Here is a 23987-nt window from a genome sequence, read left to right on the forward strand (position 1 = left end):
AGGTTGCCCAGAGAAGTTGTGGATGCCTCATCCCTGAAAGTGTTCAAGACCAGGTTTGTTGCGGCTCAAAGCAGCCTGGTCTAGTGAAATATATCCCTGCGCATGTCAGGGAGTTGGAACTAGATCATCTTTGAAGTCCCTTCCAACCCAAATCGTTCTGTGATTCTGTCTTTTCTCTGTGTCATTTGGAAAGGTCCCCCGCCAGGGAGTTGCAAATCCCTGTGACAGCACTGGTGTGCATCAATACGCATTTGCCAACACAGCCTCGTATCTTTGAGAGCTTGATCTAAAATTGAACATTTGCGATCGGACTTTAAGCTTGCAAATACTCGAAGTCGTGCACGAGTACGTGTGCAAGTAGAATGACAAGACCCCTTTTGCAGGGGGTCAGCTGCCGTGTTTTCGGTCCCTCCCAGGGTCCAGCAGCTCCGCTCCCAAGAGCTGCGAGAAATCTGCGGGAAATGGCGGGGTTGTGTCTGCCTTGTTTACGACTCTCGGGGTCCGCCCGTCTCCCGTGCCACCTTCGCAAGGGAAGGAGCGCCGGGACGGCGGCCGGGGGCAGCGCCACGTCGCACCTCCGGCCCGGGAGGGAGCGGGGCGGGGGCGGCGGTGCCGCCGCTGCGCTCCGGACTGCGCAGCCCCGCGGCGGGCGGGGGGAGCAGAGCCGGGGCTGCTCCTCCCCCGTCCCGGGTGGGAGCGCTTCATCCACGTTTGCAAGTTTGCAGCGGCGGCAGGAGGAGGAGGAGCGGGCGGGCCGGGGCGGGCGGCTTTTCTCCCTTCCCTCTCTTCCTCCCCTCCATTCCCTCCCTTCCCTCCATCCTCCCTTCCTCCCCTCCCCGCCGAGCGTGCCCTGCGGCTGCCCCGCTCGCTGCGCTCCATGGCGGGGCGGGCGGCCGTGCGGCGGCGGGGCCCGGGCTGCGGGTCGCTGCTGCTGCTGCTGCCGGCGCTGCTGGAGAGCTGGGCGGCCTGCCAGGCACCGCCGGTGCCCGCCGCCGGAACCCCTCCGGACGGCACCGAGCTCGGCGTCGAGCGGCGCTTCGTGCCCGAGAGCTGCCCGCGGGCCGTGCGCCCCGGGGACTTCGTGCGCTACCACTACCTCGGCTCCTTCCCCGACGGCACCCGCTTCGACTCCAGGTCTGGCACAAGCCCGCCCTTGGTTGGGCACTGGGAGGGAGAGGAGGGGAGCGAGAGGTGCTGTCCCTCACGAGGGTGGTTTTTTTTGGGGTGTGCAGTGATCGTGGCGCTGGGTGGAGGTTCGGTTCGGGTTCCTCTGCTTATCCCAGCAGTGCCCCGTGGGCGCTTTTGGGGTGACCAGTTAGAAGCGAGTCAGCGGCAGGATGGGTAGCGTCCTACATGCGGGACCTACAGATCACCATGGGAAGATGCCTTTGAAATATGAAGGGCAGTGAGCTGGGGTGTGACCGCTGGGGACATGGGGCAAGACCTCTGTAGTGGCTGGGTCCAGTCCGCAGTAGTTTGTTTGCCATCATGGATTCCTAGCATGTTCTTTCAGCTGCTTTTCCAGGGCGCTGAATGGAGCTTTTCTGCTCCAAGAGTGAAGACCGTAAGGTTATTCAGGTAACCTTAGCCCGGTAAACAGGAGTGTATATGGTATCGCAGTCTCTCACAGCAGTGATTTCCTGCCCGATTCATTCTGTACATTTCATATGTCTTATCCAGGCTCAAACCTACTGGAATACGATTGGTTCTGAATCATTATCCTTGCCGGAAATATAGGAATTATCAAGCTGTACTTACATGGAATTTCTTGGATACTTTATCCTTGAATAAATGTGACCTATGAACAGTGAAGTGCCTAGCTGCTTTCCTGCTGTTATTTTGGGATCAGGAAGCCTAAATAGTGGGATCAGGAGGTTATGAAGGATGCTGCTACTGCTGCCAGCTTATTTGTTTTTTCTTACTTCATTCATTGCCACCGACCAAAATATTATTTAGAAAGATAAAGCAAAATGTATTTTCAGTAATCCTGGTAATCTCCCTTGTGCTCCAAGGAAAATCTGCAGCCTTAGGGAAATAACTGTCCTTCAAAGCTCAGATCTCCCTCTGGAGCTGTCTGTAGTTAGCGTGCCAGTAGTGCCATACAACCAGCACTTCTCTGACTAAAATGTGGGATGTGATAGCTGGCACTTCAGCTGGTGTTGGTGCAGTTTCAGTGAAAAGGTACAGTGCAGACAGTGAATCCGTTGGCAACTGATGGGCTTGGAACACAAATCTTGGCTGTGGATGTGAAGACACACAAAGGCAGCATCCTCGTGGGTTATTTTATAAATATGTGACAATGGGAAAACTGGCCACGTGTTCAGAAGTGTGTTTCTGATTGCTGCTCGTGCATTGAGGCAGGGCACCTGGAGGGGCTGCCCAGGTGCTGGCTCTCGTTTTAGTTCCTTGTCATTTCGTTCTGAATTACTTGGGGCAGGAACAGATTGGGCAGAACTGTGCAGCATTTATCTCATTGGATCCTCTAAATATTAGTAAATAAATGGTAATGGTGATAGTCTAGTCCAACTTGAATATTTTTGTGGCTGCCGTAATTTCAACAGGATACAAAATATCAGGTTTGTTCAGCTTGGGATTTTTTTTCTACATGGCAGCTCATATTGGTGTGCACTTTTGTTATTTGCTATGATCTTTTTTAAGACTAATGACAGTGTTTAATCATGTTCAGACATGGAAAAATAGGAGTGTTTTGTCTTCTGTGGGTCAATGCAAGAAATATTCTGGAGTATTTGTTCTAAAATCTTTGGTGTTCCCTGCCTATAAGTTAAAGAGATTTAGTCAATTTATATAAAAACAAGCCCTTTTTCTTACCTGTTTTTGTTTGCTTGCTTGCCTTTTTTTTTTAAGTTTATGAGCATGCTTAGCAGCATCAGTTTAATCGAACACTCTTATGAAATCAGTCTAGAAAATACTGTAGATGTTGACCTAAGGGCAGTTTTGCTTTGTTCCTTCTTCAGCTCTTGAAAATATTCTTGAGTTTTAAAATTAATTTTCTGTATTTCCAAGGAGCAGGTAGCAATACTGCTCCTCAAGTTACCAGGCTGTTGACAAAGTCTTATTAATCATAACTGTGTTACATAAATTACCATATTATTGTCATTAGTTGTTTATATTTTTTTTTGCCTTGGCATTGGTGGTTTTTATTTCAATGGCCATAAAATGATTCGCATTTAAAAGTCTGAATTTAGTTGCCTAGTTATTTACTATTAATTTGGTCAAGTCCACTAATAGAAACAAATTTTGCTTAGTTTTAAGGAAGCTGCAAAATCAGTCCTGCAAAGCTGCGTGGTCTGATCAGTGCTTTGTTCGGTTCTCTGCTTTGCATCAATGTTCTCTTAATTGTACATTTATTTTACTAAAAAGAAAGCTCTTCTGTTCTGAGTTCATCCCAGATGTATTGCCAAGCTTGTCATTTGCTACAAAATACCATTTGGAGGGTTTCTTAGAACCTATTATATTACTAGTCTTAACATTAAAATTATGGTTTTATGTGTATAATAGAATTTGTCAGGGCCTAATTTAAATATTTTCCATTCTTTACTGGGAGTGGGAATATACTGCAACTGAAAGTGAATGCTCAGTAAGAGAGGGTTGCCTACTTTAAGATAAATGTTTGTCAGAAGGAAAAAAAAAAGATGGAGCAAACAGAGAGTTCACTCAGTAAAATATTTGAGAGATTCAAGGATGTGGGACTGTTAGGAGGGTCAGTATGTTGTGGAAGTGATGTGTACAGTCTTGGAAGGAAAGTTTGACATCATTTCCCTAGGGATGTCTAGCTGCTGGCTGCTTTCCAGAATTTTAGCATGCAAAAGGCGCAAGCCTTTTTTTTTTCCTCCCCCCCAGATCTGACTTTTATATATATATGTATCTAAATGTAAAAAAAAAACCAAAACAACAGGCATGAAGCTTTTGAGGTGCTTCTTGACATGTGTTTTTATACTTCTTCAAGAGGTTCAATAGCAGTAATTCAGGCACATCAAAGTGGGGTCATTGTGCAGATTTAAGGTGGCCGAATGAACCACGTAATGCAGTGTTCTGCTGTGGTAACACTGCTGTTCTCCATCCTCTCTGGAAAACTGAGTCATTTAAGCATCGTTTCTTTTACCTTTTGAATATTCATGTATTATCACGGAGGAGAATAATTTGTTTCTTGATTCTTGGTCTGGCAAACCTGCCATTTAAAACATGTCTCTGTGCTTTAACTGAGTGCTGTAAAAGTGGAGGAGAAAATAAACAGCCTGTTGGCAAACCTCACAACTACTACTTAAAAAGCATCTTTTCTCTCTCCCTTTTCCCCACAGAGATTGGAAGTGTGATTTTCACATTGTAAAGCTTTTAGGTCTTATATAATATTTTTGTGATGTTGCTGACTGAAATCAATATGCTGAGATCCTACTGTGGGAGCAGTTATCCTTTCATATCTCATAACAGTGTTTAACTTTTCCTTTTCTTCCTTAATTTTCCAGTGCTACTTTTAATGTTAGTGCGTGAATTAGCTGTATGTAGTTCTGGCCTCATGTGCCTGTAGTACACATTGCACTCTGCTAGGATGAGCAGTGGACAGAAGGAGAACTGTGTTGATGTCTCAGGAGCACCTTGGATTTGCCCTTTCCTTTAGGAGCCGCTGGTCCTTTAGGACTGATAAAGTTATGCTAACAGGGCAAGAGAGAGACAAGGTGCAGTTAACTGTCTTAAAAAAACCCCAACAAACAAACAGTGCAAGGAGGTGTAAATGAACCAGTGACATTCTTTCCTGCTTTTCCCCCTTCAGCTATGACAGGGGATCCACGTTCAACGTGTTTGTGGGCAAAGGTCAGCTCATTGCTGGCATGGACCAAGCTCTGGTGGGCATGTGTGTGAACGAGCGCCGGTTTGTGAAGATTCCCCCTAAGCTTGCCTACGGGAGTGAAGGCGTCCGTAAGTACAGCACCGGCCCGGCTGCTGGGATGAGGGATTCAACAGAGCAGATGGGAAACGGAGCCACAGAAGGGAAGGGTAGGAACTGCAAGGAGTGGATTTCTGGGAGGTTATCCTCTGTTCCTCAGAGGTGTTTGTTAAGCCTATAGCCTGCAGGAATCTCTCCTGACTCCCTCTGTGCGCTGAAGGAAGAGCAGTTCGCTGCAGAAGACCTTCAAGTCCTTCACTTTTGCTATGAAAGTTAACTATTTATTTATATCTACCTCCCTGTTAAATACTTAAACCAAAATTGTGGCTTTGCAGTGCTGCACAAGGTCTTGTCGGTTCCAGAAGTATCTTTGTTCTACAGCCTCAGAGAGGCAAAAAATGCTAACTCAAGATAGTTTGCCTGATGGACAGCTGTGAAAAGAGTTCATCTTGCCAGATTTCCCCCCATACCCCCCATAAATATCTGCAGCAATGGCAAGGGACCAAGGAGTTGTAAGCACAACAGAAGATAAGGTGTGCATTATGCAGCTTTTTTAGGGTATGCATGGATTGGTTCCTTTTTGCTGATACCCTGTGTAAAAAGGGAAAGAAAACTGTATGTGTGTTTTGCTTTTGCAGCTGGTGTGATACCCCCCAATGCTGTGCTCCATTTTGACGTGCTCCTGATAGATCTGTGGAACTCAGAGGATGAAGTGCAGATTCAGACCTACTTCAAACCTGAGAAGTGTCCTCGGACAGTCCAGGTGTCTGACTTTGTACGGTACCATTACAATGGAACATTCTTGGATGGGACCCTGTTTGATTCAAGGTATGCAGCTGGGTTGTGGGTTTTTGTGTAGTTTGATAGGTATCTCACCATAGTTTGCTCCCCTTTTACCTGTGTAACAATTTATGCTAACTGCCCAGAAACACAGGAAATGACATCTGGTGTTGGATGTGTGTTAGTAATTTTTTTCAGGGATTATAGGATAGCAATACTGACTCAAACCAATAAAACTGTCTGTTATTTCTTCGTGGGCATTACCAATCCAGATGCTTTTTTAAATTTTAAATTTCGTTCCTTGTATGTATATTACTATTTATTGAAGTCAGTTAAAAGTCTCTATAACCAGTATAGCTGTTCAGATTAGATACAAGTTTTGTAAACTTAGCAGGATTTGTAATGAAACATGTAATGAAACTTTCTTACTGAGATTTTACGTGTACAGCATCTGTGCTTCATTAGAACTCAGTGGAAAATGATGCTTTAGTAACAGCTGCCTGAGAGCCACTTTCCAAAGCCTCTGTGAGGTTCCTGACATAGCTAAGCACTCTGGAAAACTTCCCAGCCAGCCCTTGGCAAATGAAGGACTGATACTTTTGGACTAGCAAGTTGTGAGCTACACTGTGCAGAGTATGTGGATTTAAAGGTTAATATTGTTCTTTCCTGTGCCAGTCTGACATTTGGTTGTGATTTTTTTTTCCTTTCTCATGTTTAGCCATAATCGGATGCGAACTTACGATACCTATGTGGGGATTGGATGGCTGATTCCTGGCATGGACCAGGGTCTCCTGGGAATGTGCGTAGGGGAGAAGCGCATTATCACAATCCCACCTTTCCTGGCGTATGGAGAGGATGGAGATGGTAAAAGTTATTCGTTTAGTTGTTCCTCTTTTGTTTTCAATCCCAAGTCATGCATATTTTAAAACAAATTTTCTGTATTTTAAATTTATGGGCAGCATTATTACCCTGTTCAGAGAGACACTACTTAACAGACATATTGTTGATACAACTGTAGTATTTATATACTGAAATTTTATTTCAGTCAGGGAATACAATCTGTGATTAATGTCTAGTGGCGCCAAAAACTTGAAGACAGGTGACTATATAATCCTTTCAGACTGCCACAGAAAGGAGAAAAACTTTAAGAAAAAATATGTTAAATGTATTTTTAATTCCAGATGGGTTTTGTTGTGGTTTTTTTTCAACAAATGCTCTAGTGATAACTACGAAATAGATTGTCTTGTGAGACTGTGCAGCCTGCAGATTATACATAGACATCTCCATGTTGAATTATAGTTTGTGACTTTTACTTATATTCTTTCTCTGCTCTGGTGCTTAAGGATGTGTCTGTGATGTATGAGGTTTCATACCCCTTCTGTGGCTTCATTATCATTAACTGTGGGGCTGAAGAGGCCTTTGTTTTCAGTAAGGCAGTGCCATCACTGTGGAAATAGAAGGAAATTATTCAGTTGGAGAATTCAGTGAAAAAAAAACCTCTGAACCAATAAATGACTGACTAGAAGCAAATTTGCAGAGACACCTGGATAAATTAGAGTGCTGGCAATCACCAGCCATATGAAATTAAACAAACTGGATTCTCTACCTGGGATGAGGCAACCCTGGTTGTGTGCACAGGCTGGGGAATGGGAGGCTGGAGAGCAGCACCATGGGAAGGAACCTGAGGCTCCTGGTAGGTGGCAAGTTCAACATGAGTCAGCAGTGCCCTGGCAGCCAGGAGGGCCAAGAGTGTCCTGGGGGGAGTCAGGGACAGCATCACCAGCTGGGCAAGGGAGGGAATTGTCCTGCCCTGCTCTGCACTGGGGCAGGTTCACCTCAAGTGCTGGGGGCAGTTTGGGGTGCTAAAATATAAGACATTAAGCTATTGGAGAGAGTCAAAAGGAGGACAGTGATGATGGTGAAGGGGCTTGAGGGGAAGCCGTGTAAAAAGCAGCTGAGGTCACTTGGTCTGTTCATCCTGGAGAAGATTTGAGGGGAGACCTCACTGCAGTCTACAGCTTCCCCATGAGGGGAAGGGGAGGGGTATGTACTGATCTCTGGTGACAAGTGACAGAGTCTTTGAAGTTGTGTCAGAGGAGGTTTAGATTGGATATTAGGAAGAGGTTCCTCACTCAGAGAGTGTCTGGGCACTGGAACAGACTCCCCAGGGAAATGGTCACAGCACTGAGCCTGACAGAGTTCAAAAAGTGTTTGGACAATGCTCTCAGGGCCAAGGTGTGACTCTTGGGGTGCCCTGTGCAGGGCCAGGAGTTGGATTGATAATTGTAGTGAGTCCCTTCCAACTCAAATAATCTGTGATTCTAATTTATTTTGGAAGGGGAGGTGCTCGATATTTGGCCGTACGTTACTTTTCTTCAACAAACATGTTTAAGCTTCTGCTGGAACACCTGCTGTTTCTTACCGATTTTCTGCTCTAACACTTTTGTAGGTAAGGAGATCCCTGGCCAAGCTTCCCTTGTCTTTGATGTGGTTTTGCTGGATCTGCATAATCCCAAGGATGGCATTGCTATTGAGAACCAGCTAGTGCCTGAATCTTGTGAGCGGAGAAGCCAGACAGGAGACTTTCTGCGATACCATTACAATGGCACACTTTTGGATGGCACATTGTTTGATTCCAGGTAACCAAACCATTCAACTCTACAGACTGCATGTCCAGTTGGACTCCTTTGTCGTGTCCGTAATATGCTCAAACACAGTTCTTTGCTTTTCCATCCTTTTTGAAAAATTTGAGTGGACTTGGAGTCTTTTTAAAAGACTCATAGAAAACTTTTCCTTATGGGAAGGAAAAGAGCTGTTTTGTACCATGTCATTGTCACAGACGCCATCTAGGGGTAGTGGCCCACCCAGTAAAGCCAATTGCTTTAGGCACACAAGCCTGAGGACTTTGCCCCATAGGGTTTATCTGCCAAATAGGTAATACCACTGAAGAGAGAGAAAATTATGATGATTCCATTTTATGTCCTGAGAATTGTGAGTCAGTGTGCTAGTGGCTAGTGAGGTTTATCATATTTACACTTGGAAACTGTTTGCATTTTGAAGGCTGATGTCTTTCAAGACAGAATTATGGGTTTGCAGAATTCAATTAGAGGGTTTTTCTGCAATAAAGGAAGAGGGATTACTGTGACAGTAAATTCAAAGCTCTATGGGAACATGAGCCTCTTGTACAGATTCATATGAACAATACCCTTGTAGATTACTGTGACTTTGGTTGCTTTTAGTGGAACAGTGCTTCACTACCCCACTCCAGCTTTCAGAACAGCTGGCTAAAAGGAGGTGAGAGTGAGCCAATGTAAAGTGTTCTACAAAATAAGCTCAGAGAAAAATGCTTAGCACTACTGCAACAGCCATCTCTGTAGACCTTGATTTACAATTTGTGAAAGCTTATAAGTTAAGAACTCAAAGCTTATCCACAGTGTACCTATTGCTCTTTTTTGAGATATATCTTCTCTAGTAACTAATCAATTTTTGAAAATAGCTGAGTATTTATATGAGGGTTGCTGTCAAGAAATAGTAATAAATGCTTTGTAGACAGCAGCCTCTACATCATTCTGAAGTGCTGAGGGTTGTTAGAGAGCTTGTTCACTAAAACATGGTTTCCTGACCTCCTGCAGAATTCATAAATGAAGAAAGAGGGCAGCTAACAATAGGGATTGAAAACCCTGGAGCTATCCAGGACAAAGTTTCTCACTGGTACAGGGAACATGCCAAAAGCTCTGCAAATGGCTGGGTTTGAGAGCTTTAATAATATTTTCCTTTGCCTTTTTACTCTGAAATATTTGGCTGCAGAACTGCCCTGGGCAGCTCAGCCAAGGGTGTCTGGACTTAGGGCAGTTGAATAAACCTCAGAATTACATCAGGGCCTGGTCTTGTACTGGTTTAGTTCTTTCCTAGATCTACCTTGTAAAGATGAATTAAAGGCTTTCTGCCTTCTCCTTCTTGGGCTGTGCCTTTGTGTAACATGCCTTGAAGAAAGGTAGAAGACAGTCATGGCCATGTAAGAAACATCATTTGTTGTTGTAGTCTTGTTTTATTCTGTCGTGAGGTGTTGAAGCAGGTCCTTCAGCCTGTGTGTTAAGTGGCTGGCTTAGGTGTTGATATGGTTTTGTTGTCATGACTCATTTTGATGTTGAGCATCCCAGGAGAACCTATTTATCCCACCTGTTCCTTCTGGTAGTTGAACTACATAGCTGTGGTTGCAAAATGAGGTAGTCTGCAGGGTGTCACATGAAAATGAAGCACTTATCAACCATAGCTAGTTGATAAGTGCTTATTAAAGTAGTGTCAGGGCAGAGGAAATTGTAAAGGAGTAAACCATTTTTTTTTCGGTTACTTGTCAAAACCTGTTTTCTGTTTCATTTAAAATACATAAATAAGTGTGATTTTTCTTTCTAGATACAGTAGAAATGAATTTGCAGATTTGCTGGCTGTTCACTAGCCAGGGTCTCACTGCTGGGTAATCAGTGACCCGTGTGACACTGAGTGATGAAACCTGGTGGCCTGGATTCATGGAACATAGTTCCTTTGTGCCTCCCTGGTGCTGGTTAATGACTGTGTGTTTGACCTTAACTGGTTTAAGAATTGTGTTGCAGAGCTATTGCAAGAGCCCATGTTTTCTTGAGTACACCTGACACTGCTGAAGTGCAAATATTTCAAATATTTTCCGTAGTTATTCCCGAAACCGTACATATGACACCTATGTTGGGAAAGGTTATGTGATTGCTGGAATGGATGAAGGTTTGCTAGGTGTATGCACTGGTGAAAAGAGAAGAATAATAATCCCCCCTCATCTTGGATATGGAGAAGAAGGGAGAGGTGAGCTTGGCTTTGCGTTCAAGTCTTCTGTAGTTAAACCTTTATTGCTTAGTTATTCTGCGTGTATTTTCATTTTTCTGGCATTTGAAAGGTTTATGAATTAGTTCATTATTTTGTGGATATCAAACTGACAAGACCACATCCAGAATTTGCAGGATTATTTTGATTAGCTAAATAGGTAGGACAATAAAATACAGAACAATCTCACATGTAACTGGTAGCCTGAGCTCATTTGGGTAATTGGTGTTTCAGGCAGACTGGTACTTGGATGCCAGGAGCTCTGTGGTGTGAGATCTTCCTTCCTGCATGTCTTAAACTCTCTGTCCTGAGGGAGTTCATCATGTAAAGTTTTCTTCCCTATTCCTTCCACAGCCACAGGTTGTGCATGTAACAACAGTGAAGTAACCATGTATGTGTAACATACAATTAACATTTCTTTGGGAAAACTCATTGCTATCTAAACGGATTGCTGGGAGAGGCTGAATGTGATAACCCTTCTAGCTGATCCCAGCATTGTGGCTGCTGTTTCAAAAAGTGCCTCCTGGAATGTTACTTGGATAAGCGATTTAGGAAAAAAAGCCTTTCTTCTGGGAATGCAAGTTCTGTGCTGCAGATTTGGAATTACTGACAAACCCCCATCCTAGGCTGGATGTGTTTTGTTAATCCTGGTAATGCACATAATCCTGGGAAGAGGGGGAAGAAGTTGCCTGTTTTTAGGGTATTTTAAGGAACTGTAACTTTTTACATATAATGACGTTCCTTGAAGCAAGAGTTCTTGAGAATTTTGATGATCAAGTTATTTAGGATAGTCACAGGAAATACATGGTTATTGCTTCATTTGTGCATAATTTTAAAATTCAGAGTAACAAAAGTTTTTCATTCACCATTGAACTGAGTGCATGCTCAGTGCTTTCCCACTGGTTGTCTTTCCTACACTGGATGCAGCTTGCATCTGTCACATCCTTTAATTCTGAATGGGAAGAGCAAAATGACTCAGCAGCAGGCACAGCAGGAATGCATATTCCTACAGGGTGCAGTACCTGAACATCATCTGCCTCTTTGGGTACTGTTTCTTCCTCTATTTGTCTAATGTGCTTCCTGTTTAGGAAAGATTCCAGGATCTGCAGTGCTGGTCTTTGACATCCACGTGGTGGACTTCCACAACCCCTCGGATTCGGTCAGCATCACCGTTCACTACAAACCTTCCAACTGCACCGTGCTGAGCAAGAAGGGGGATTACCTGAAATACCACTACAATGCTTCCCTCCTGGATGGAACCCTGTTGGACTCCACGTAGGTATTTGAGTGCCCTGGTGAGGAGAATGCTCCCAGCAGCAGTGAAGGCAAGGATGAATTCCCTGCAAAGCAAGCTGGCAGGGAATAAAGTGTGGTGGTGTTCTCAGGGGTCCCAGGATGAGGGAAGAGACTAGAATCTTGACTCTATGTTTCAGAAGGCTGATTTATTATTTTATGATATATATATTATATTAAAACTATACTAAAAGAATAGAAGAAAGGATTTCATCAGAAGGCTTGAAAGGAATGGAATGATAATAAAATCTTGTGACTGACCAGAGAGTCTGAGACAGCTGACTGTGATTGGCCATTAATTAAAAACAACCACATGAGACCAATCAAAGATGCACCCGTTGCATTCCACAGCAGCAGATAATTATTGTTTAAATTTCATTTCTGAGGCCTCTCAGCTTCTCGGGAGAAAAAATCCTAGCAAAAGGATTTTTCATAAAATGTGTCTGTGACAATGAAGATTTTTTTTAAACTGAACATTTATGTTGAATATATTTTTCTCTTTATGGCTGCCTGCCAAAGGTACATAGGAGGAGGGGAACTTAAAGACAATCTGTCATAGCATAATGAGAGAACCAAGAACAAAAAGGATGTAGGAGTGTGTTGGAGAAGAACGTAAACAGTATGTGTGGAGTGATGAAACTTGTTGCATGGCATTCTGTTTAAATGGGCCAGCTCAGGTGTCTGGGTGAGTCATGCCAAGGCAACACAGGTCTCACCATGAATGAACTGTCCAGGTTTATTCAGTTTCTTGGGTAGGATTTGTGCTCTGTACTGATTCAGTGCTCCTGAGAGAGGTCTGCAGTGTGTGGTTTATAGTAAATGCTCACCTGTCATGTCTGTGGCACACATTGCTGCTCCTGTATTGTAGTGTGGCTTTAAGTGTCAGCATGGAGAATCTATCAGAGGCCTTGATTGTAACTATGAGAATATTATGGCTTTTCCTCCTCTTTCTTGGCGGTAGATTTATGAGGGAAGCAAAAGATTGCTCCAGTCTGTCTCATGTAGCAGTGAAGTGACCCTACAAGAGTATTTCTGTTAGCTTCCTTTTCTTTTTGCCTTAATCTTTGGAATAGTGCAAGTCATCCAAACAATATTTTATTTTTTGGAAGGGAAGTTGGGAAAAGCTATTTTTATCCAGGTTATAATTAACACAGGAAGTAGCTCATGAGTTTCACAGTGTACACAATAGCTTGCAGAGCTGAAAAGCTGCCCTAATTTGGAGCACGTGGAGCAGTGCTGTAGGCAAGGATGTATACAAGTGATGTGTTTGGATTCAAAACAGTTTATATGTCAGGAATGCTCAATTTCCATTTTGTAGCAGGAACCAAGGGATGTCAAGACCGTCTTATTCACAGTAGTTTTTAGAGAATGAAAGATTGTGAATCATGTGCTCCTAATTTTAAGGCTGACCTCTCAGCCCCTGAATTGTTTTCTTTCCAAATAATACTCTGTTGTACAAGCATGTCCTGCAGAGGCACAGCCAAGCCAAATAACCAAAGAAAGGCAACCAATAGAATAAAGAGTCTTAATGCTGCACACTCTGCCTTTAGAATCACAATATATGTTTGACTTTTGGGCTTTTAACTGGTGATATTTTCTAACTTTAGAAATGAGCCATGGGCAGCAAGGTATAATTCAAAGTTTAATATGGTTAAATAGCAGTAGTAGTGGATATTTGTGTTAATAGCTACTACATTATAGTGACTGATTTCATTGAAGATGGTTGATCCATGAGAATGCACTCAGGTCCCTCCATGGAGTTGGTAGTCCTGGGATGAATGTACATCTGGAATTCTCATATCTGCTGAAAAGTCCAATTACAACAGTTAAAAATAGGGAAAGGCAAAAGCCCTTATTTCAAGATAAAATACCTTGGGGTTGTAATTGGCACAATTAATGATTTTAATTGGATTTCATCCAAGAAGCCTATAATTTTAGTGCCAGAGGACATGTCAGCAGCAGAGACTTGTCTGTTTGGTGCTGGCTGTAACTTGAGAACAACTTTGGGTAACTGTTTGGTAGAATAAAGCATGGGGTACTAAGTTAATTTTTGGCAATGACAGGACACTACTAGAAACTACTACTTCTGTGGTAATTTTGAACAACAGAAATTTTCTATTTTGTGTTGATTTTTTTCCTTTTTTTTCCTTTTTCCTTCCTTTCCAGACACAGCCTTGGCAAGACCTACAACATAGTTCTGGGATCTGGTCAGGTGGTGCTGGGGATGGACATGGGCCTTCAGGACATGTGTGTTGGGGAACGACGGACAGTCGTTATCCCACCTCACCTTGGTTATGGAGAAGATGGAGTTGGTGAGTGTACATCCACTTAGCATCTCTAGAGTGACTGAAACACAGGCATGCATGTTTTATTAGCTGCCTGAATGGGGTTTTTTTTTGAGGTTTTTCATGTCCTTATTTTAAACACTCCCCCTCCTCCCTGTTCCCCAGTGGACATGCTGTCTGTGTTGCATTTCAAGCCATGCTGTTGCTGTGGCCAGCAGAAAGACCATCAGAGTGCAGAAGGGAGCACGTGCCCCCAGTAATGTTGCTTTGTCAGAACAGAAAGCTCCAGGCAGCCTGGTGTTGCAGAGGGATGCAAACACTGTTTTCTATGACAGGGAGTTGGGTGCTTGTGTTTGAACATGCAGCATGTTATTCAGGAGACAGAACCGTAGGGAACTGGTCAGCCCTAATATGTTAGGGAATTCAGAAGATGATACATAAACTGAGTCTAAGATGTGAAACATGTATTGGTGCAGTTAAAACGCCAACACAAATACATTTTGAGGCAGCTTTAGGGCATTAAGACTTACCAATTTTTAATGATGCGGATGGCAGTAATAAAAAGAATGATCTAGAAGTGACAAGAACTTTTATGTCCAGGTACATTGTTTCTGGTCTTGCTGGTTAGAAGGTTTGAGGGGAAAGAGTCTATCATGAGGTCACCAAGATCACCAAATTCTGATGTGTATGGAAACAGTTGCATAAGTTGCTGTGTTCTTTGAGTAGCTCCAGAAAAGTTTGTTGTTTATAAAGACTGTCAGGCATCATGTACAGAGCTTAATGGAGAATTAATTTGCGTTAAGAGATTAGAATGCATTTCCACTTGTACCTGTCTTCTGTGAAAAAATTAGGCGTTTAATATATATACAATATTTTATACAAGATTTTATCTATTATACATTATATATAATTGCATAGCTATATGTAATAAATTGAAAATTTCCTCATAACATGAAAAGTCTGCTGTGTAAAATACCTGTCATAAGTATTTGCCATTGTTCAGGGTACATTTGATACACGTTCTGAAACACTGTATGATTTGTTATTGTGTTGGTATATACCCAGCTATCTGAAAAAATTGTTTGTTTGCAGTCTCTTGCAAACAGATTAGAGGTGAGCTTGATTTTTCTTTTTCAACACTAAATTAAACTCCTTCTATGGTTTCCCTGAGGTAATATCCCAGGCTGTTGAGTCTCACAGCAGTATGCTGATACACAGTGTATTGGCAAGATAAAGGAAAATGGATTATTCCCACAAGTTTAGTTTTTGAAAGTATAAAAAAAAAAGGATGCAGTTTGAATCATGGACTTATAGAATGGTTTGGATTGGAAGGGACCTTTAAGATCAGCTAGTTCCAAGCCCCCTGCCATGGGCAGACACCTTCCACTAGAACAGTTTGCTCAGGGCCCCATCCCAACCTGGCCTTGAACATTCCTAGGAATGGGGCATCCATGCTTCTGTGGGCAGTCTGTTCCAGTTCCTCAAGTTTTATTATGGAAGGTTCCTTTTATGATCACCCTTCATGAAGTGATCAGGAAGATTTGATCACACTAGAGAAGTGCCTTTTGGAGGAGAAGATAAATTTAATTGTGGATTAAAGGGAAATATCCCCTTCAATGTAAGTGAGGATAAATACCCCTCTGCCATTTGTTGTGACAGAAGGAGAAGTGCCTGGTAGTGCTGTATTGGTTTTCGACATTGAACTGCTGGAATTGGTGTCCGGCTTGCCTGAAGGATACATGTTTGTATGGAATGGGGAAGTCTCTCCCAACCTTTTTGAAGAAATAGACCAGAATCATGATGGAGAGGTTCTTTTGGAGGAGGTAAGCTGAGATGATGTAACCACCTACAGTGGTTCTCTTCTACCACTATCTATACCAATGTTGAAGTCTTTCCTCATTTTCTTCTCTTCTTCTGGAATACTGTTTGTCATCAAGGGAACGGGAAGGCAAGGTATCAGCTAAAACAAGGCTATTCAGCTTTTGAGTTAAAGAAAAAACGACTGTAAGAATGGTCATACTGCATAAAATCAGTTTCTGTTGTGGTTTCCTTGGTCAGCAACAAATCCTTAGGACGTAAGTGTAAGAGGCAGAGTTGGTATCCAACGTTCCTTTGCTGTGTCAGCCTTCTTGGTGTCTGTCTCAGTGTTAATTGACAGTTTGTGGTGAATTTGTGAGCCAAAGCTGAGCCTGCAGCAGTGCATCCAGGAACTGTCTAATCTCTTCTGGAGCCTGGCAGTGCCAGTGGCCACTCCTTACACATGTGAATTGTGTGCTGTGCAGTCACAGAGAAATTCAGAATTTCCCCTTGCTTGCTTTTAAAATCTGCATTGTGAGGATGTCATTGTGTGCCTCAGTTGAAAGCCACTTGCTTTTGCCACAGCGCCTCTGATAACATAAGCCTCTGTGAGATGTTCCTCTGCTTTTTCTTTTAACTCAAATTCTATTTTTTTATTCTCTTCTGAAGTCTTCTTTGTCACCTTTCTCTATCCTTCTGTTTTGTCTTTTCTTCTTTGTCCCTTCTTTTTTCCCTGGAGTGGTGCTGCCTGAGTGCTCACAGGGCAGGCTGTGGCCTTGTGGAACAGCATGAAGTGCCTTTGAGGATTTAAAAACTAATATGGTAAAATCAAATTCTTGTTTTCCATTTTCCTAGCACTCTTTACCGCCTCTTTGTTTTCCTTCCGTCTCCATCTTCTCTCTTATGTTTACGTCTGTCCTTGCAGAGAAGAAAAAAAGCTTTTACTGGTTTAGAGAAAGAGGTGGGGTTAGGCTGTTGCTGTCCACATCAGCAATCACCCTTGTGTGTTGCTCCCTCTAAGATGCAGGTGGGTTTCTGTTTTACAGTGAGCTTCATGTATTGCCATGCAAAATTACTGCCCTCCATCTGTATAGAGCTGTTCCTATGTCCAGATGTCCAACCCATCTTCCTCCTAAATGATGAAAAAGAACTTTTCTTGTTATGGGTCCAAAACCCACTGGAATGAGTGAGGAAATCCCTGCTGAGCTCCACAGAGAGTCATTTAACCTCATGTGTCTGTTCTAATTAGTCCAGTTTGGATGGGAAACTTTATAGAGTAGTAACAGTGTCCTGTGTACACTTAATAAGTAGTAAAATACTGGGTGCTTTTCATTTTCAAATATCCTTTTCACTGTGAGCTGTTTTCTTCTGCTTTTCCCCCCTTTTAGTTTTCAGAGTACATCCAAACTCAAGTTGATACTGGCAAGGGAAAATTAGCTCCTGGCTTTGATTTTGAGAAGATTGTTAAAAATATGTTCACCAATCAAGACCGGGATGGAAATGGTAAAGTTACTGCTGAAGAATTCAAGTTGAAAGATCAGGAGGCCAGAGAGGAGCACGATGAACTGTAAAGATAAGGAAAAAACCAAGAATCCTGAGCTGACCTGCTGTTCAAACACGTGTACCAGAAGGAGTTTTGGCAAGCATGGTTCTGGAAGGATAGCCCTCGGATAGCCTGTGTCTGCCTCTGCCTGGGTGTGGGCAGGCTGTTAAAATAGGAGCAGATTTTCAGTTGGAATTGTTAGGTATATCTGAAAAAAGTGTTAAGTGCCTCAAGGTGGGATGTATAGACAGGTAAGGAGTGTCCTGCTGTATGTGGTGCCGTGAACCACATGTGTGTGTGGGGTCTGCTTTTATGCTAAAGATCCAAAGTTCTCATTGAACAATTCACGGTCAGTTGGGTGGATGGTACAGAGAAAACCTACCAAGTGCTTTTAAAAGAGTTTAAAAAAACCTTCTGTATCAGAAATATTTGTGTAGGAAAATGAATCAAAATATTCCCCATAACAATAACCTGTAAAAGTTGTCCGCTTTTGATCCCAGTTCCTTTCAGAAGGCATGAGCACTCTTCCCAGTAAATGAACAAACTCACATGGATTTTTGCCAGCAGAAAATCTGATTTGCAAATTGCAGAAACATGGCTGTGCCATTGCAAAATTTACATAAGCTGTGACTTAAATTAAACAGACCTAGAACTGATACCATGTATGTGTTGGGTTTTTACCTCATGGACTAAAAGCTTCCTACCATCTGTACTCTGCTGAATTAGTAACCTTGACTCTTGCTGGCCAGTGTTCCCATCAGTCATTCCAAAACCTTTCTTGTTGCAACCTCATTTATAGTTTTGTTAGACATTAAATATTAACATACAGGGTCTAAATGCTTTCATAAATACTGGACACAGTTGATTTTGTGTTTGCCTTCTGTCTCCTATTTTGGGAATTGATAGATTAAGGAGTAAGTACTTACAGTTTAAGCAGCAGAGCAGTCTGCAGTGGCAAACAAACAGACAGACAGTGATAGAATCAAGAAACAGCCCCATCTGTTTGTGTGTGCTAACGTTCTGGCCCAGCCCTCAACACAAAGTCAGCCCTGGGTGTGCTGCTCAGATGCTGTGACTCAAGGCAGTCACCCCCGTTAGCTCGACAAATGCAGCAGAGCTGCTCCCTACTAAATACACCAAACAGACCCATTTTCTGGGAGGCCCTGGGATCCCCCTCAGTACACAGCATGCCAAGAACACAAACACATAGAGTGAGACACTGACAAGGAGGAGTGGGCAGGGAGTTGTCTTTCCATTATAAGCTTTGTGTCTAGTTTCTTGCTTTCCTTGGTCTGTACATGTGGGATGTAAGCTCCCTGAGATGCTCTTTCTAAAAATTGGTATTTCAGTTGGCTGAGAACATTTTATATTGGTTTTTAATGCAGTTCTTTAAAAAAGTGCAGTGAAATATTTTTTTGAGTTTGATACCATTAAATGTTCGATAACTGATCTTTTTGTTAAATAAAATATTGATCAACTATTGCTTTTAAAGTTTCTTTCATTTTCGTGGAGTTTTGGTGGGTTGGGACCATGATTTGAAGCAAGTGCCCTTCCTGCAGCTCTTTTCTCTTGTATGCAGCAGGCTTACCCTGAATATGTTCAATACTGCTATTAATGTTCAGAAAATAATATTTAAAACTATGATTAATGGATGATTTTATACCAGATGTAGAAGTTGTGGCTATCAGGGACAGGCACTTGGATTCCAAAGTTTGGGTCCAGAATGGCTCCTTACCATCTTGTAAAAGCAGCTCTCTCAGCAGACTGTTTTTCCTTTACTTGGAAGCAGGTTGCTCACTTTTTGCTGTGGTTCAGATGTAGTCCCTTCTGTGTGCTGACAAAGCTGAGAGAAGGAGTGGGAAGCAAGTTGTGATTGGAGTACTGCCAGAAGCAGAATTCAATGTGGAAACAGCTCCTTACTCTGTTCTCATATGTGCCCCCAAAAAATGAAGTCTCTCTTGTGGATATCCCCCCTCCTTTGGGGGGGATGGAACTCTGTGGTCTTTAAGGTCCTTTCTAACCCAAAATATTTTGTGGTATCCTGAATTGTTTTGTCTGAGAAAACTTTAGTGAATGAACCCAATGTTTCTGCATGGAGGAATATTCCAGATGGATCCCAGGAGATGGGCTGAAGAGTTCCTGGTAAGCCAGGATAACAGAGTTGTCCTCCAGGGCAGATGCAGGAGAAAGAGCAGCGCTGAACTGCTGTCAATTGGTTATCCCAAAAATTGCTGTGCTGTTTTATTTTGGAAGTGCTTGTCAGTGATGGGATAGCAGGGATAACTTGACCAGTGCCTCTGGCTAGGGTAAGTACATCTGAAATTCTCATGCCATTGCTCCTTAGGCAAACATGGCTCATGATCCAGCTAAAGATGTTTTTCCTTCAGGTGGAAGTCTTTGTTTCCTCCTCACCTCATCCCTCCAAGCCTGCAGGTTGCCATTTTAGAAATAAGAATGCAGCTTTGGGGAAAATCAGAGACTATATGGAAAAACTTGCTATAAAATAATGGTGTTGACATGGAGCATTGCCCAGACAAAGCCAACAGAGGCCAGGTCTGCTTGGCTGTTTTAGGCTAAAGTGCTTAAAATCCAGAATTTCTGATCACTAACATAGACTCACTCAGTCCTTTTCCTTTCTTTTGGCAGCTATTGGCTTCTCCCTTGAAGGAAGGCTTGAGTCCTCTAGGTCAGAGTGTAAAACAATTTTTTAAAGGAGAAAGTAGCTATTTAGAATTAATCTAGCTATCTAATTACAATTCATCTATTTAGTAGCATTTTATTGTTAGTATTTAGAATTTGCCTATGTAGAATTTATCTATTAGTATCTACTATCTCCTAGTATTTAGAACCTACCTATTTAGAATTATCTATAGACTCTCTCTATTTTGGGTTTACTTATTTATAGAATTAGTATCTAGATAGTTTTTTACCATACTTCACTGAGATTACTTTATAAAAATAGATGATGGCTCTCAAGGGTCATTAAGCACCAGATGTAACTGGGCTCAGCTAACGAGGGGCTCTCCAGAACTCAGGCTGTTTCTACTCCTCTAATGAAACAGGCAGCTGCTATTCTCAGAGCTGGCAGCTGACTGCTGTTAGGAAAGACGCTGGCAGCCAAGGTTGACAATTGGTGACTGAATTGTGAGGGGCTCAGTGGAAAAGAAAAGCAACAGGAGTGTGTACCCAGAAAAACCCAGGTATTTATGAATAGTTTTTTCTGTGTGATTTTTGTGTCCATTGATAGCAATGCTTTCTGCTGTGTAACTCCATCTGGAGCAAGTATAACAGACATTATACTTAAATCAGAATTTGCAGTTGTTGAACTTCAATATTATGTTTTTCTTTGTGGAAAAAATATTTGAATTTTCCTTAAAACTTGAAAATGACACATTTATCTAGTATGGGGTGCAAGTTTTTAGCTCAGTACAGCACTATCAGTATTTGTTTGACAGTGGGAGGACATTTGAACTGGCAGTAACACCCGCTAAGAGGAGGATTCATTTTCAGCTAAATAAAGGTCCCAAATACTTGACCTTGGACACGTACTACAGACAGAACAGATATTGTGAGTAGAGGAAGAAAAAAGAGTAACAAATCCACTTAATTTTGTTTATTCTTTTCTTTTAACTTTAGATATACTCTTTTGGCTGTGGGAAAATAGTCTGGGAAATGCATATCTTTCTTTTCAAACTAAATCATAAATACATTTTTAGGGTTGCAAAATGTTTCTGGTTAGAAATTTTATTTGGAAAGACATACTACTCACAGTATTTCTTTCTTAAAACTGAAAGGACAATCTTGATAGCAATTACAAGAATTAGACTAGCTGGAGAATGATGGCTTAACCTGCAGGTGTAGAGTTAATTTTGTTTGCAGGTAATTTTGGTCATGGTTTTAGAGAGGCAACTGATAATATAAATTCTAATTTCTGTACAAACAGAAATGGGTACAAATTTCTGTACAAACAATGGGATTTTGGTAAAGTGGAGTAAGATATTTAAAAATGCATCTTGTGTTTTCCCTTAATGTAATACTAAGCAAGAGTTATGGCTGGCAGTGGGATGTGAGATGATAAACAGACAATGATAATCTGTACAGCACAATGCAGGTTTTTGAAATCTGACCTCCTTCAGGTTGATTGCATAAGTAATTGTTTTTTCTATAAAGTTGTATGAATGGCATTTCAAGAAGTAAGTTATTTGGCATGGAGATACCCCTTGTACAGCAAGTGTGTTCTATCAAGGAACTGCAATGTGGCTGAATTGCTTTCAAGTCCTAGCAAAGGTTTACTGCTCTAGCAGATCCTTAACACAGGTTCTGAGACTAACAGGATTTAATGATAGGAGAAAAGTGTGCTGGAGATCTTAACTTACCTGCATCTTTGTGGAAAGGCAAGAATCCTTTTCTTTAAGTGATTGTCATTATGGATTGAACGTTCATTGTCCACCTGCTTGGAGGTGAGGTTGGACAGTCTTCCTTATGTAATGCTTGAAAGATGGTGGTCATCTGAAATCCTCTACCAGTTTTAGATGTACATGTAGTTGGAAAGCCATCTCATTTCCTTCTGATATGGGTGGGTTCTAGGGAGGCTGAATGCTAATTTCAGTAATTCAGAGTAAAATGCAGTTGGAAATCTGTTTTGGTAACTGCTTTTAAAGATGCTTCCTAGTCCTTTTCTATATTACTCTGGATATGCTCTTCCATGTGGTTTTGTTTATTTGTTGGGGTTTTTTTAATTGTGGGTTGAACAAGATCTTCATCATGCTGAAGGAGTGGTGGCTTGTTCATCTGCTGAGTGAGGCTGAGGAAAAATTCTGCAGAGAGGATCAGTGAGTTTATGTGTATCCTGAGACAAGTTTGATGAAAACGTGGGACATTTCCCTTCTCAGAAACACTGCACAGAGAGACCAGAACTGCCCCCTCCTTTACACCAGTGGTGGGTTAATCGGGGAAATCCATTACACCTGTAGTCAGAATGCCAGAGAGTGTTGCTGACACATCTTGTGCTGTGAAGCTGTGACTATCAGCTACACTTCACATTCTCTAAATTTTAACTGTTATCTGTATTCCAAAGATAAACTGCCTGTAAATGGAAAACTTTGTCCCAGTGTACACTTTGGTAGTAATGCCTGGTAATTAGAAACTCTTGCAACTAGAGGCTGGTTGAGTAAGCAGTGCATCCAAACACCTTGATGTTTTTCAGAAGGCCTTTGCCTTTTGGACTTTTATTTGGCAGCTATGACAGAAGAGCCAGTATGATTGCCTGTTTAAAAAAGCTCTAAACCCAAGATTCACTAACCCTACTCCCCTCCTCTCAAAACCCTAACATTAGCCCAGCCAGTGTAAGTTCTGCAGGTGCCTAAACCCCCAAATGTAAGCTGTTAAAGAAGTTGTGTCTGCAGAGCTCCCTGGAAATGCTGCAGCATTCCCCAAATCCTTGCTGTGCCTGGGTGGTGCAGACCAGGTCACTGGGTGGGCAGCTCATGCTGATGCCTGTGAGGAGTCCTGTGTAGCAGGGCCCTGCTTGTCCTGCCCATGGTGCTGAAGCTGCAGTGCAGGCACAAGGGAGGCTGTAGGGAGGCTGCTCTCTCTCTCTCTGTTTTGCCATGACCATCCTGCCCTTCTTCCTGACCCAGGAAAATGGAGGAGACAGGGAGAGGCCACAGGGACTGGGCCAAATTTCACACCCAGTCGCTGTGACTACTGCCTCAGCAGCTGTCACTGCTGCCATCAAGCTCTCCCCATCTTTTGGCTTTGGCTGACAGGCCCTTAGCAGCTGTTGCTCCCATCTCCTCCTGTCCCTGGCACTGCCAGGGTGCCTTCAGCTCTTCCAGTTTGCTGCTGCTGCCTGAGTCATGCCTCTGGAATGGAAAGCAGCCAAGGCTATCCTCAAGGTCCTCATCTTGATTGTCCTACTGGTTTTCTTCTCAAGGATCCCACCTCTGGCCTCCTGGCTGCCCCTGTGTCAGGGCTAGGGAATTGCATGACTGTAGGTTTTGTACAAGGAGGACATCATCCCTCAAACGCTGCCTGTTCCGATGCGGGATGGAATTTCTAAAAGGTCCCTGTGCTCAGCAGTTCCCTGATGGCACAGCATTGTGCTGTGAGATTTGTGAAAGGATGCTCACACTACCTCAGATTTTGCATTGAGCCTCTGCCCTGCATTCAAAATACAGGGATGATTAATTTCATTTTACTGCAGAGGATGCAAAGGTGGGGTATGGAAACTATCCTCTCTCTTCCCTTCTTGGAAAAGTGGAAAAGTTCTGGCAGCAGTAGTAACAGATGTAAAGCTGCTGATTTGGAAAAAAATGTGTCTGGTAATACCAAGTCAGAATTTTAATAACAGACCAGAGGCTGTAGGGAAAGAGGCCATTTCTTGAGATGTGTTGTAATTCTGGTGGAAGAGAATGCAGATCTAAACTCTCCCACATTGTCATTACACTTCCTCAGGGAACGGAAGATGGCACAGTTTCTGTTCTGTATAAAAGAAAGCAGAGGGGAACAATGATTATATTGCACATTAGGGGAG

At 42.6% G+C, this 23987-nt stretch overlaps 1 protein-coding gene across 1 annotated transcript; it reads left to right on the top strand.

The window, feature by feature from the left end:
* Positions 1 to 780: 780 nt before the first annotated feature.
* FKBP9 (FKBP prolyl isomerase 9) lies at positions 781 to 18925 on the top strand. The gene is made up of 10 exons (XM_030943404.1): positions 781 to 1134; positions 4790 to 4935; positions 5542 to 5731; positions 6402 to 6547; positions 8133 to 8322; positions 10371 to 10516; positions 11623 to 11809; positions 13994 to 14139; positions 15772 to 15935; positions 17298 to 18925. Exons 1-10 carry the CDS (start codon positions 878 to 880, stop codon positions 17478 to 17480), a joined length of 1755 nt encoding a protein of 584 aa, XP_030799264.1. The 5' UTR covers positions 781 to 877; the 3' UTR covers positions 17481 to 18925.
* Positions 18926 to 23987: the final 5062 nt, after the last annotated feature.

The sequence above is a fragment of the Camarhynchus parvulus genome, chromosome 2, assembly GCF_901933205.1.
Source record: "Camarhynchus parvulus chromosome 2, STF_HiC, whole genome shotgun sequence".
Taxonomy (NCBI): domain Eukaryota; kingdom Metazoa; phylum Chordata; class Aves; order Passeriformes; family Thraupidae; genus Camarhynchus; species Camarhynchus parvulus.

Bases quoted from the DNA above. Each gene is read 5' to 3' on its own strand.
- FKBP9 (XM_030943404.1), top strand. From the start codon at position 878: ATGGCGGGGCGGGCGGCCGTGCGGCGGCGGGGCCCGGGCTGCGGGTCG. The intron at 14,140-15,771 runs GTGAGTGTACAT...TTGTTGTGACAG, and splicing joins TTATGGAGAAGATGGAGTTG to AAGGAGAAGTGCCTGGTAGT. The intron at 15,936-17,297 runs GTAAGCTGAGAT...CCCCCCTTTTAG, and splicing joins GAGAGGTTCTTTTGGAGGAG to TTTTCAGAGTACATCCAAAC.